Source organism: Acanthisitta chloris, unplaced genomic scaffold (assembly GCF_000695815.1).
Source record: "Acanthisitta chloris isolate BGI_N310 unplaced genomic scaffold, ASM69581v1 scaffold25239, whole genome shotgun sequence".
Classification (NCBI taxonomy): Eukaryota; Metazoa; Chordata; class Aves; order Passeriformes; family Acanthisittidae; genus Acanthisitta; species Acanthisitta chloris.
This window is the reverse complement of record NW_008692302.1, coordinates 1,447-16,343: the sequence shown is the minus strand read 5'-3', so window position 1 is coordinate 16,343 and position 14,897 is coordinate 1,447. Positions and strand designations below refer to the sequence as shown.

At 48.1% G+C, this 14,897-nt stretch overlaps 2 protein-coding genes across 2 annotated transcripts; one reads left to right on the top strand and one right to left on the bottom strand.

The window, feature by feature from the left end:
* Positions 1-117: 117 nt before the first annotated feature.
* DCLRE1C (DNA cross-link repair 1C) lies at positions 118-4,704 on the top strand (the record flags this gene model as incomplete). Its single annotated transcript, XM_009082617.1, has 5 exons — positions 118-254; positions 414-468; positions 1,907-1,995; positions 2,746-2,846; positions 3,791-4,704. Coding segments are annotated over 5 exons (1,296 nt in total), but the record flags the coding sequence as incomplete, so codon positions are not given.
* Positions 4,705-8,654: 3,950 nt separating this feature from the next.
* On the bottom strand, positions 8,655-14,584 carry SUV39H2 (suppressor of variegation 3-9 homolog 2 (Drosophila); the record flags this gene model as incomplete). Its single annotated transcript, XM_009082616.1, has 5 exons — positions 8,655-8,878; positions 9,687-9,816; positions 10,666-10,812; positions 12,709-13,380; positions 14,439-14,584. Coding segments are annotated over 5 exons (1,205 nt in total), but the record flags the coding sequence as incomplete, so codon positions are not given.
* Between the last annotated feature and the right edge of the window lie 313 nt (positions 14,585-14,897).

The window sequence follows — 14,897 nt, the reverse complement described above, 5'->3', positions numbered from 1 at the left end:
CTGCAGACCAAGGGAATTGGAAGTGAGAGCAGAACTGGGTCTGTCTAGATAATATGTTGCTTAATTTCTGGGGGAAAAAGGTCACTATTGATCATGATTTCCTCCTGTCCTGGACAGGATGAGGACTGCATCCGAGGGAACAGGCTGCCCTGTGGCATGACTTGCCAAAATGGAACTCCCTTGCACGTAATCAGCATCAAACCCTCCACCATGTGGTTTGGGGAGAGGATGAAGACGACCAGTGTGATAGTGAGGTGAGAATTTGGGCCATGCAGACACCTCTTGTTTCTGGTGTGTGTATTGTGACACTTGTATAACTGAATCTAAAATGGACTTTATGTGTAGGTCATGTTTGCTGCTGACTGAGGATGAAGTAGTTCCCTAACTCTTGTGCCTCCTCTGTTTTTTTCCAGGACCGGGGAGAGTACGTACAGAGCTTGTTTCTCTTTCCACTCTTCATATAGTGAGGTTTGTATGCTTGTAGTGCTGAGTGGACAGGGACTAAGAACATGGAAAGGTGTTTGGATTATTCTGGAGGGGATGCCATGACTTGTCACAATAAAAAGAGTGGAAGAGGAAGTAATAATGGAAGTTCTGGATGCTGAAGACAGAAATTTGCTTTAGTATAGCTGCAGAGGAGCGTGTTAGAGCCGGGCAGGAGTAGAAGGCTAGTGTTTGGTCTCTGTTCTCTGTAGGTCACTGCTGCAATTGTCTTGGCTGCTTTTCTGGTTTAGATTACTGTGTTGCTGTGCAATTCAAAGAGTGGAGTTTTGGGTTTCAGTGCATTGTTTAGCTGCTGTGCCTCAGCTTTGGGTGGGTTTGCCACTTCATACAGAACCATCAAGGCTGGAGACCTCTAAGATCAAGTCCAACCCTTAACCTGTCACTGCTGGAACCCCCAAACCCTAACCCAGATCCTCCAGTGCCACATCAGACACCTCTGAAACACCTCCAGGGATGGTGACTGCACCACCTCCCTGGGCAATATCCCAGTGCTGAACACCACAACAGGGAAAACATTTCTCCTCACACCCAATCTGACTCTGCCCTGGCTCAGCTCAAGGCCATTCCCTCTCTCCTCTCCATGCAGCGCTGGCAGGACGGACCAGGATATGACTTAATCCAGTTCTAAACCCACTTCTCTCCTAAGAAACTGAACTGAAACTGGGCCAGTGCTAGGCATGAACCTGTCACAAAGCCTTTCCCATACAAAATAGAGGAAGACAGTCCTGGTTTTAAGCTCCTGGTTAAGTTTTAATTTGCTCTGCCATGAGGGACTTTAAATGGAGGTCCTGGAGTAGCACATCCAGCATGGAATGTGGGGGTAGTGGAACTGTCACACACTTCTACCTCCATGTGCAGAAACAGCTGTGTCCTACTGTCTGTATAGATAGTGTAATCTGCAACCTGCAAGTGTTTCCAGTGCTCAGCAATGGCACAGCCTCAGTTGGAGTGGGGTATTCCAAACCAGACAATCCTCCACAAGGTTTAATGTCTGGAGAGCATCTGGAAGACAACAGAGTTAACTTTGGAACAACTGGAACATTTTGTAATCCTGGGCCTTGACTGAAGGGAGACTTCAGCAAAAGCCTTTTAGGAAGGGAATACCTGATCTGCACAATTGAAGGCCAAGAAAAATGCAGGTCTGAAAAGATGGACAGCAGTAAGGACAGGGAAGGGCTGGATCACATTCCAGGCCTGTCCAGCCTTTCCTTTCAGAGGTAGTGATGTTCTGGGTAGTGGCTGATAACTTCAGGGAGGTGTCAGGTGAGCTGAGTTCTCAGCATCCTCTCAGACTTTGATGGAGTGTAGCTCATGGCGCACATTGGTGGGAGCACTTCTGGCTGTCCTTGCATCAGTGTTGTATTTAAGGGACATTCTTAACTTGTTCTCTTCTGGAATATAGATCAAGGATTTCCTGAGCTATGTCCGTCCTGTGAATGTCTATCCCAACGTGCTGCCAGTGGGTGGGACAGAGGACAAGGTCATGGAAATGTAAGTGCCAGTGGCTGCTGGATGGAGGTGATGCAATCTCTGTTCCTCTCAGGGGGTCACTGCCTTTTGCTTTCCTTGCCTGACAATTCAGGGTTGGGTTTCTTCCCTATATTCCATCCCACCAACTTGAGCTTTCTGAAGCAAACTTGGGTGTTGAGCTGAGTCAGAGTTTGCATTCCATGTGCTACTTCTATCCACACACAGAGGCTTTTCTGCTGGTAAACTGTGGGTGGGAGCTGAACACACACTGACCTCACTGTGCTCTGTGACCCATTTCTGTTTGTCATTGCAGCTGCTCTCAAGTTTCTCTTACAGAGGATTTCTCTGGGGTTTGAGCTCCTCCCTGCACAGCCCCAGAGAGGTCAGTTCTCCCAGAGCAGGAGAGCAGTGGGGTCACTCAGTCTGAATGGAATGAGGAATTCCTCTGCCTTTGGCTTTCCCTCCTTAACAAACACTGAGATGCTCTGTGATTACTGAACAGAACTGCAGTCAGACTTTGAACCTTCTCTAAGGAAGGAACTACCAGATAGTTTCCAAATGGTGTCCATGTTTTAAGGTAGATGCATGGAAGTGACAGATTTCTGCATTTCAGCTGCCTAAATTCATCAGTGACTCAAGAACAAGAAGTTGCTGCCTTTGCCTGCCTGTGAAGGGCATGGAGCTGTGTGCTTAGATCAAGTGAGGAGATCCTTTTGCTCCTGAAACATCTCCTGAATTCTGAGTATTAATTGCCTTTCTCATTCCTTTCAGATTGAAGCCACTGTGCAGGTCCTACAGCAGAAATGTGGCACCCAGATACAAGCCCTTAGGGACACTGAAGAGAGCTCACAAGAGAGAACTGTCTGATACAGGTAAAGGTTCTGCTGGTGCTGCAACTCTGATCAAAGTCTGAGACTAAGCAGAGGTGCCAAAAACCTCAGTGTTCAGCACAGTCTGTGTGTGTGTTCAGAGCAAGTTGGAAAGGGGAAATAGGAATGAAATTAACTTAGGTTTGGGAGGGTGAGAGAGAACTAATTGTGTGAAATGCACTTGTTTGCAGCCTGAGGGTAGGAAAGCTCTACAGAGAGATTTAGGCCAACTGGATCAGTGGCTGAGGACACTGCATGAGGGTCAGTGAGGGTCAGTACTGGTGCTGCCCTTGGCACACAACAGCCCATGCAGCTCCAGGCTGGGGGAGCAGTGGGGACAGAGGTGTTGGCCCCAAAGGCCTTGGCAGTGCTGGTGGCACAGCTCAGTGGGAGCCAACAGTGAGCACAGGTGGCCAGGGATATCTTGGCCTGGCTCAGGAGATTGATAAGATTCAGATTGGGTGTGAGGAGAAATGTTTTCCCTGTTGTGGTGTTGAGGCCCTGGGATATTGCCCAGGGAGGTGGTGCAGTCACCATCCCTGGAGGTGTTTCAGAGGTGTCTGATGTGGCACTGGAGGATCTGGGTTAGGGTTTGGGGGTTCCAGCAGTGACAGGTTCATGGTTGGACTGGATGATCTCAGAGATCTCCTCCAGCCCTGATGGTTCTGTGAATGTAGTTGATGCTCACAGCTCTGTAGGTCTCTGGATGGAATTCTTCCCTCAGTCCTGGCCCAGCCCTATTAAGACTTGCTCTAACTGTCCCTGTGAGACACTTGTGCTAGACAAGGCAAACACTGCCAGAAATGTGCTGTGAAGGCTTCTGCTGGGTTAGAGAGCTTTGTCCTCAACTTATACTAAGTGAATTTTAATCAAACCTTACAAACTTCTAGCAGAGGTGTGACTTTCTTTTCTCAGTGTTTTTTTTTCCTCTGTTCATTTCTTGACAGATGAAGAGGATCTCTTTGATTCAGGACCTGCTGCTGCCAAGCCCAAGATTGCCAAGCAGCAGAGAGGAGAGAGCAGGACCTGCAGTACAGCACAGCCTCAAAGTGCTGATGGAAACATCAGTGAGAGCACAGAAAGCCACAAAGCCCCCACAACCTACACCTCCCTCAAGTTGGACTTTGTGGACTGTGAGGAATCCAATGATGATGGTGATGATGATGAAGAGGAACCTGAACAAAATACAGTTCAAGTTGTTTCCCCTGAGCCAGATGCCACTTCCAACAGAGTGACTGGTGACCAACAGGAATCTCATGCTGATGTTCCTCGCTGGGATGAGTTTTTTATGTGTAATAAACTAGAGGAAAGCTCTGAAAATGAGGACAACATCCCATCTTCAGCAGATGCTGGTGGGTCCCAGTCACTCTTCAGCGATTCAGATGGAGTGAGTGACTCGACACACATCTCCTCCCAAAACTCTTCCCAGTCCACACACATCTCTGAGCAGGGGAGCCAGAGCTGGGACAGCCAAATGGACACGGTGCTCATCACCTCCCAGGAGAGAAGTGCCCAGGAGCTGGGCTGCCCCAGAGGAGGTGTGAGCAGAGCAGATGCTGTGCCACAGGACAGTGCCAGGGACAGCCAGCTGGGCAGCTGCAGGACACCAGGGGACCTGCAGAGCAGAGGCTGGGAGAGAGCTGCAGGAGCTGGCACTACCCATGCTCAGGATGTGCCGGTGGATGTGAGTGACAGCTCCAGGACTCCTGACCTGGAGCTGAGGAAGGACTCCCAGAGCTCCTCCGACTTCGAAATCCCCGCGACTCCTGATGCTGAAGTGCCTCAGCCAGATAAACTGCTCCATCTCTACAAGAAGCTTGCAGCAGGTGAGGACATAGTGAGGGAGAAAAAAGCCTCCTGAGGACAGGTACAAACTGATTACGACCCTAAATGCTTAGCAATACCTGAGTTCTCTTTAGTGCTGGTCACTACCTGCAGCTCTGCTGCCTCAGGCAGTTCTTTGCAGGAACATTTTTGTCAGAACTAGGAATTTGCAGCCTGTGTAACTTCACTCTTCCCTCTGTGGGACACTGGAAGGGAAGCATTCCCAGGAGGGACTGTACAAGGCTTCTACCTCCTAAGGTTCTGTTGTCCAGGACTGTTAGGAAATCAAAAAATGGACCAGACAAAAACTAAAGGTAGATCAAAGCCAGGTTGGATGAAGCCTTGAGCAACCTGCTCTGGTGGGAGGTCTCTGAGCTCCATTCCAACCCCTACAATTCTATGGACACTAAATGAAATTTAGTGTTTGTCATGAGCTCTAAGAGTTTGTAATGTTGTTTTCAGGACTTGGCAACCTCAGGGTTTTAGTTCTAAGCCACCAGCCACATCCTGCTCTGGCAGAGAAGGGAACCTGTTCTCCCAGACAGGTGCTTGCATTACTCCACATTTCACCTCCTCTGCCACACTCTGTGGCCTTCACTGAATTACTTTTGAACCCAAGGCACTGTACTCCCCATGCCCATGTGCCACCACAACTGTCTCTGCCAAAGCTCTTCTAAAAATGTAGTCCTGGTTTTTGTGAAACTGCAGTGCCTACAAAAATAGCCAAACCACAGAAGCCATTAAAACTCCCTGGAGTTTCCCATCCTTTTTTTTTCTCTTCCCAAAGAATTAAAGAGACTTTTAGCACAATCTCTCCCCCCCATGTGTGCCTTCAGTCTCTGTGGGAGTGTCAAACCAGCAGAGTTCTGCCCTGGGCCCAGGGGCAGGAGGGGAGGAAGCAGAGCTGCAATCTCTGCATGACTTCATGTGTTTCTTCATCATCACATTGTGCCAGCTGTGTGTGGGATTTGCTCACATCATGTGCTCTACCAACCTTTGGGCTTTCTCAGCAAGCTTGAGCGAGTGGGAACTGCTGCTGTAACTACCTCTGCGAATAAAGTCAGAGCAGAAGCTCTTCTGTTGGCTCCTTTCCAGCCTGTGAGTCCAGGGCTGCCTTCACAGGGTGCTTAAATAGACAGGAACCCACTGGGCCTCGGTGTCAACTGATACCAACCCTAAGATGAACAGAAACCACATCATTTCCTCATGGTTGCTCTGCTGCAGTCCTGACACTGCTAGGAATTTTGGGTACAGCACAAGGATTGAGGTTTGTAGTCTCAAAATCTGCTCCCACAGGCTAAGATTTAGGTGTTTGTTTAAGAATGACAGCAACAAGAGAAAAAAAACTAGATTTTCTTTATTTTATCAAAAAACTAGAGGAAGATAGCAGTCCTAGAGAACACACAGTATGAAAAGAAAATGTTCCTGAGCTTACAAACTGCATATTCTAATGTACACAGTTCCTAAAACATACATTAGAAGTAACCCGAAAGAAGATTGACTTAACTTGGAAAAGCTTAAATAAATAGCTGTTCTTACAGGTGATCTTTGCAGCTTTATAGCGTTGCTACCAAAAAAATACACCCAACAGAACCCAGAACAGCTAGAGGACAGGCCCCAGGCCATGAGGAAGTGCCTACAGAGCAGAGAACTGGTGCCCAGGGCCATGCCAGGGGAGCACAGCAAACCAAAGGCAGAAGCTGAGCTGGTTTAGGGTCCGTAAGAAACTGAAAGTAGCTTTTCCTCCTTTTCCCGTTTGGCAAATTATCCTGCTGCAGTGCTACAAACAGCAGCAGGAGTTTGAAAAGTGACACAGTGTCCTGTGATTCGCTGCAATCCAATCCAACTGCACTGGGAATGTGGAAATTCAAAATAACTGCCCCGGGCTCCCAACTGCAAACTGGATCCAGGGAGGGGGAGGGTGACTTCAAATAAATACAGAATAGTGTTACCTCCCGAACGGAAACCAACAGCTCTTTGTTTGTGGCAGAAGATAACACACATCCCCAGTGAACAGCAGCTCATCCCAGTGCTGGTGATAACACTCCCTGCGGGGGGGGGAAAGGCAGACACAGCTCCAGAACAGCTGCCAAGGCAGCAGCTCTTAGCTTGCCAAATGCCTCTGCCTGCAGAGCTCCAGTGCAGCTGGGCACGGCCAGGGCAGAACTGAGCAGTGCCCTGGGCCTCAGCACAGGAGGGAAGCTCCCCCACAGTGCCAGGGCTGAGCTGCCATGCCTTGGAATGCCTTGCTGCCCTGGGCTGAGTGCCAGAGGGAGCACTAAGGACTCCAGAGCAGCAAGGGCACCCCGAGTTTGCTAACCTTAGAGCTCCACCCGTGTTCAAACAAAGTGTGGCACTGTGCTCAGCATTTACTCAAGTGTGTGGGCACAGGGGAGCCTGGTCCTGTCAGCCCCTGCCCAGTCTAAGCAAACTGTCACCTCTTCATTAAACAACATCAAGTATTTTAACATGTGTCTCTGCACTGTGGGTCACAAAGCTCACACAGCATCTCCAGTGGCCCACACTCCTCTCCCCAACTGTGAAACCTCTTTTGGTTAGTTGCACACAGAATTTGTCTACCCAAGAGCCAGATCTTCAGTGCAAATGCAACTGTGCTTCTTCATGAACCTGTACTGCCCCTTGAAACACTTTTTTTTTTTTTGAGTGCTATCATTAACATGGAATTTAAGGCATTTTTCTAACACATGAAGGAAAGAGATACATCGTGCTGGGTGCTTGGCTTCATCCCCTGAGCCCACAGCTGTGCACCTTATAAAGGTAACTAGCTGACCTATGATACATAGCTAGCATCCATCTATGGAGCTTCCATCTATGGAGCAACACTTCTGCCTGACCCTGTCAACATGTACATGACTTGTAAGCAACATGCAAGTTTTACAAGCTTTTCATCTGTGAGAATAAAGCACTTGGAGCATGGACCTCAGCTGTAACTTCCACTCCTAACACACCTCAACTGCTCTTCAGTGGTTTTGAAGCCAAGCAAAACTTGTTATGGATATGATGGAGAGAACTTGGAAGGTGATTGGGAACAAAGCCAAGTGACTCAAGCAGCTGAAGAATAGCAAATTTCTCAGCCTTTACATTCAAGAACATCTTACAAATGTCTACATCAAATGGGTGTATTCACCCCTAGTATAACTTCACTGAAGTTACCATCTTTGCATCAAGAAAATACAGGTCTAGTCTCTCAGGAGTCTGTCACTAGATAAAAAAGTCACAGTATGTAAAAACTCAGTCAACATCAGCTGTGATTACACACCAGTCCCAAGGGTATCTTTGTACCTGACAGAGAACTGAGGAGATCCTCACGGCACATCAGCTTGGTCAGCCAAGCTGCTCTCCCTCAGCTCCTGCTCTTGACCTCCAGGCTGTAGCCAGCACTTTGTTCCAGCCACAGGCCTGCAGTGAAAACAGTGAAGGTTCCTACTATACTCCCTGCAGTCCTCCTGCAGCCTCCCAACTACAACACAGAACCGAGACAACTTCTACAGAACAGAACTTCAGCTAAAAGTTCCAGGTTCACACCAGGGCTGGGCTGAGACCAACTCCCTCCCTGGTGAGGAGCCTGCATTCCTGTGAGCCCTCACACACTTTGTTCACCCTTCACCCTGCTGACACCAGTGTTATTGCTAAGCTCCTCGAAGCATTTCTTGCTAGGACAAACAGAACTGTGCACTGTCATTTAGGAGGTAAATGCCTCCGGAGTCCTCGAGGTACAGAAAACATGTAACATCACTTCATCCCACGGAAATCAGCTCCTGAAGGCTTTGTGGCTCTAAGCTCACACTCAAATATTCAGGCCAAGGGACAGCCCAGAGTTTTCTCTGCACACATTTTACTGCTCCCTACACAACAGCTCTAGAACAATCAGTGTTCAATCCCCATGGTCTGTTTTGTACCTGCCTGAAACACTACAGTCCCTGTCTTTGGCCAGTGCCATCTCAGTTACAAACACAATGCCTTGTTTCACTGTCCTTATTTACATTAGATGTAAGAATACTTGAATATGTGTGTGAAAGAAGAGTCTTCTTAAAACACGTTGAAGAGAACAAAAGGGTCTGTGACTTTGGGTACTCAAGGTCAGTTGAGATAACCTCTGCAACACACAGCTCCACATTTACAGACAGTTCTGATTCTCTTCTTGGATGGGCTGAGTCCCTCAGCAGAGTCTGAATTCAGATCTATTGAACCTGCAACACAGGCAAACACAAAGCAGGAGGTGTCAGGAGACACAGCAGGAGCAGGATTGGTATTCAAAGAGCTGCCAAAGGCTTTCTAACACCCCAGGGCAAAGGGCTGTGAGTGTGCCCAGATTCTACCAACACCTTCTTAAACTCAACCACCTTTAGCCTTGTACCCTCACTCCACCACAGCCCTGGAGAGGTTGTTCCAGTTGGTTCTGACTGTAAAAACCTTCTTCATTACCAAACAGCCAACAGTATTTCACCAAGAACTTGTTTTCTTGAAGTCTCTAGTAATGATCAATGTATCCAACCCAACCAACAACAGTGAACTCTGGACTGTCCCTGACACCACCATGTCAACCTGACCATGGCACTAAATGCCACGTCCAGTCTCTCCAGAGATAGTGACTCCACCACCTCCCTGGGCAATATCCCAGTGTCTAATCACTCTTTCTGTGGAGCTGTTACAACTCCAACTATCAGAGCAGATTATTTAGGAAGCAGCTTCCCTGAAATGCCAGTCTGAACACAGGAGAGCTTTATTCGACGGCAGCCTTACCATTCCTGGGACAAAACCATTTGCCTCACCAGACAATCCAGCCACAGCCCCTGCTGGGAGCTGGGAGTGCTGAGGGAGGCACTAGAGGTAAAAGCTGCTGGGTGAGATCTCGTCTGCACTGCACATAACAAGTGGTGACTCCCCTAAGCCCAGAGCTGTGCTAGTGCCTGACCTAACTGCTGTCACCAGTCAAGCTGCAACAACACCCACCAGTGCCCCAGGCCCTCACCCAGAAGAGTGTTAGAATGTGCAGACCTTTCATCTGGTAGTCAAAGGTTAGCTCTTCCCCAGCCTTGATGGGTCGGGTAGAGAACAGTGCTATTCGAGGGAGGCGCAGGTCGAGGTTGTCGATGAACACGTTGAAGACTTGAAGGTTTGGATCACACTGTGAGCAAAAAATGAGAGCAGTTTCTCTTAAGGAAAATGCACAGCAAGTTTCACTGAAGTCTTTAAGGTCACAGGAAAGGAAGAACAGGTTCTTCTCCCAGTGACAGAGGTCAGCAATTAAGGTACTGTCTGAAACAGCCTTCGAGGAGAACATTAGTAGCTCGAGTCCTTCCAGGAAGGCAACACTTACACACTACACAGACTACACTATATGCAACAGCCCAGAGAAAATTTGCACCCTCAAAGATGGCAACAAAACCAGTGGCAAAGCCATTAAAGCTGCATTCAGAGGTCAGGGTTTACCTACACACCAGAAGAATTTGAGTTGAAAGACAACCAGGAGCAGCGTAATGTTCCAGGCCCCACACTCCCACTGCTCTGGGTTTATGTTAGGCATTGCTTCCAGGCCAGAAATACCTTTTGCACACTATGCACCATGCAAACCTGCCTGGCTTCCCAACTCCCTGCCACGGGCTGCGTGGTGGGAGGAGGGTGAAGGGCAGGAGCTAGAAACCACTTCATCACTTCCCTGGGATTCAGTCCCTGAGGCTGTTAAATTCTGCTTTTTTTTTTGCTGTTTAACAGTGACACATATCGTATGTTAAAGAACCAGGAGTGAAATGACAGACATTTAACGTGACACTGAATTGTGAGAACACTTCACTCCCATTTCTGACAGGGAGAAGCAACTGGCTAAGTATTCCTTGCTGTTTGTTATGTCTTATCTCACTGGTCTGTGCTGGCAGGAAACAAACTACTCCAGACAAGCTGAATAGGGTAAGGAAATGTTTACAGTGGAGGGGGAAGATATCGTATATACAACAGACAAAATACACAGGGTCCTTACACTGTGGTTCACAAAGTGGGACACATTTCCATATCGAGCTGCATCTACAGTAAATTCATCTGAGTCGTAGTCCAGATCAAACAGGTATGTATTGCCCTGGTGGTCATAGAACTGGCCTCGTCTCTCTGCTTCCTCACTGGTAATCACCTGGAAAAAAACAGAGGCAAACAAAGAAAGGAACCTGCATCATATTATTAACTATTACTAAATTAAAAATCACAAGTTAGACCAAACAGCCTCCAGTCAGCCACAAAAGCCACACTCAGGTTTTGATGTTGATGTAGCATCTGTAGGGAACGAAGGATCCAAACTCACAGCTAAACCTTCTCTTGGCTGCAGCTGATGCACAGCACTACCTTGTCTCAGGGAAAAAGACTTAGCAGCACCTTCTGTTAGGATTCTGATGACAACCATACAGTCTGCTGCTTCTTAAAGCTGCTCTTTCTTCATTATGCCCAGAAAGCTTCGTTTGCTTCCTATAAAATTGAGTTCCAGCTCTCTCCCTTTGCACAGATGAGGATCAACAGGCCTTTCAAACCCAGTCACATTTACAGCCCAGGGTTTGTCTCCTGCCTCCCTAGAAGCATCTCCTGCTGCTGTTTTTGACTGCAGTGAAAGATCCTACTCATGACACCTCAGACACATCACAAAGTTCAGTCTGTGCAATGAGGAGATGCTTTGGACAGAAGGAACAGCTCTAACCACCTCATGTTGCAGCCTGTCAGGTTAGATTTGTGCTCTGCAAAGAAACCACAACTTTGCAGCAGGACAGATACAAATTGTGATGGAATTGGATGACAAATCCCTCAGTCATGTCTAACTTGAGAACTCCCTCAGCAGCAGTAAGCAGGTTCAGGGGAACGGGCAAACACAGCCCCTTTCCTTTAAAAAACAACATCACACATCCACCTCCCTGCACCGACCCCTCCAGAGGTGCTGGGAATGTCTGAGCCCTTGGGTATTTACAGGGAAGGCACAAACGGGAGCAGTTACAAGATCTGGGGCAGGAAGCATGGAGGGAAGACAAGGAAGGATAGAAACCTTTGTACCAAGGGGCAGAAGGGAATACTGTGAGTCAGAGCTGCTGGTGTGAGGAGCCCTGAAGCAGAGCAGAGGCTGAACAGGGCAACACAAAATCTCCAAGGTAACTCAGGGTCTGTGCTTCAAGACACAAAAGTTCTCTCTGAGATAGTGTGAGAGTGAATCAACAGCTAATGGCCACACTATGGTGTTAATCAGAAGTCACAGACGTGCCAGGAAATACTAGCTGAGAAAGTTCACAGAAAACAGAAAAGGCACTGACAGACTGTGCAGAGAGTTCTGTAACAACTGTGCCTCAGGAGCAGCAAAAAGTACCACGAAAACCATCAGGGAAGAATGAAGAACATGACAAAAGTACCATGAAGACCATCAGGAAAGAATGAAGAACACAGACTGCCATGAAAGACATAAAGGACTTGACTTCAGAAATGCCATTAGGGCATTAAAGAAACTCTTTAATGCTATGTGGGATAACTGTTGGCATTATTCTGCTGTTGACTTGAATGTCTATTTATCTTTCTACTCCAAAGCAGACTGAGCTATTAGACAGTGTAACCACAGAATATCCTGAGTTATCAAAGAACCATCAGGGTTAGAGGAGACCTCTGATATCATGAGTCCAACCACTGACCTGTCACTGCTGGAACCCCCAAAGCCTAACCCAGATCCTCCAGTGCCACATCAGACACCTCTGAAACCCCTCCAGGGATGGTGACTGCACCACCTCCCTGGAAGGGAGTTGGAAGAGACCCACAAGGATCACTGGAGTCCAACTCTTGGCCTTGCACAGCTCAGCCCAATAATCACACTCTGTGCCTGACAGCATTGCCCAAACACTGTGAACTCTGTCAGGTTTGGTGCTGTGACAGCTTCCCTGGGGAGCTGTTCAGTGCCCAAACACTCCCTGGGTGAAGAAGTCAAGTAGTGTTAACACCGAGGCAAAGCTTTTATCTGACATTTCCTTTACCGTGCGCAATTCACCCACGTGAGATAAATACATACCTCTCCCACGTACTCCATGACAAAACTGTTGGTTTTGATTTTCTGGAGGGTTTTCACTCCCCACCCGCGACCGTTGTTGGTTCTGAAGATGCAAAGGGAATAGGGTGTACCTTTCTGTACTATCCTCGTGGGGCAGTCAGGCCCACACCTACAATATGAGTTGCACTCATAGATGGGCAAACCAGGCTGTATTTTCAACTTCTTGTGTTTATTGTAAGCCAGAATAAAGCCAGCCTCCTTGGGACAGCACTTCTCGGCGGGGCAGTCAGCACACTCACAGCCGGTGGTGATCCCGTTGAGCACGTTGATCCCCGGGGCAGGTTTGTACTCATTGATGTAGTAGAAGTCTACAGGAGGCCCCTCGAGATCCACAGTGTTCTCCACCAGGATCATTGCTTTGTGGTTCTTTTTCCTGTTGAGCTCTTCCTTCCACCTCTTCAGAGCTATCCTTTGCTTGGCTTTCTTCACGATGTAATCTGCAACCGCAGGCTGCAGAGTTTTAATGTGGTTTCTTACTTTGAGTGCTTTGCCTTCCCTCACCCGAGACAAGTATTCATCCTTGTCCCTCAAGAAGTTCTGGAGGAGCAATGGGCAGTTCAGATGCTTCTGAGGCTCCCAAGTGTTTGAAGACTCGGGCCATCCTTTCCATTTCACCAGATAGTATTCTTTGCCCTTGAAATACAGAAACAGAGACTTAGCCACAGTTCACGTCGCTCCAGCCCAGCAGCACAGAGCACACACAGGCAAACACAAGAGCTCTGGAGTTAAGGACCAGCACACAGCCTTGATGTCCCCAGGACAATTAGAGCTGGGGAGAAAGGGATTTTTTAAAAAAGCAAAAAAAAAAAAAAAAAAAAAATCAATCTTTTTTTTGTTTGCAAATTAAGTTACAGCACAACTTTAAGATATCATCTCTGGGGGCAAAGGAATGGAGAGCTGGGATGAAGTCAGTGCTAAGAGCATACCTGGAGGAGGAGGCTGGTTTGGCAAGGCAGGTGGGGAAGTTATGCTAACTCGCTCAATGACTCATATGCACAAGCAGAATGTAGTTGTATCACATAAAGAACAAAAAAATAGATTCTAAACTTAGACAAAATAAAGCCTAAACCCCCAACATTTGTCACACCAACCACCCCCCAAGTCTAAACTTAGACAAAATAAAGCCTAAAACCCCAACATTTGTCACAGCAACCACCCCCCAAACAGTCACTGGCTAGCAATGAGCAGGAGTGCATGTACAAGGAGGCAGCACACACTGTTGGACTGGTTTTGAAAAGGCCAAATAACTGCAAAAAGGCCAAATCCTGAGACTGAATTTCACTGGCACAATCAAGCCCCAGGAATCCAGATGCAGCACATGGCCCTGACTCTCCTCAACCAGCCCAGAGCAGTCAGGAAAGACACGTGGATGGTTATCTGCACACCAAGGAGAGGCACCAGAATTCATGCCAAGCCACCACCCGAAGCACCAGCACCTCGTTTAACTGGTGGGTGCACAGAGGGGAAACGTTTCGTCCTCTAAGAGCTCTGTCGTGGCAGGGAAAGGTCCTTCCTCCCACGGGCTGAAAGCAGCACGGTCACTGCTCTCTGTCCACAGGGCAGAGGCTATTTGTGTCAACACCAGCAAAGCTCTGTCCTCACTCCCTGCTGCCTGATGTCCCCAGCACAACTACCTCTCACTCCCAAACCTCGGCTGAAAGAGCGATCGAGTCGGTCTGTGTTTCTCTTACCTCTTCTACCTTGTAGTCACACAAATATTCCACCTCATAATTCTTTAGACTCCTGTTGGTGATTCCAATGGATTTACATGTGAGATTTTCCTTCCTACATAACTCTTGGAGGGTCTCAAGTGAAGCTAGACATGGCACATACCAGGCTACAATAAGAAAATGGGTAAAGAATCCTATTTAATGTCTTGGCTAGAATCATTTTACGCCTTACCCCAGAGTCCCCACATCACCACTGGCACAGAACCCTACGGAACAGCTTGGCTAAATGGAAAGGATGATTCCTTATCCCAGAGCCCCAATCTTATCACAGCAGTCCTGGAGTCTCTCGTGTCTCAAGCTCAACCCTCCTGCGGCGGCTCCTGCCCTGCACCTTCCCCCTGCGCGGAGCAAGGAACAGGATTCCTGCAGGGCAGAGACTCCCACCCGCGCCACAGCCCCGCGGGACTCGGGCACAGGCAA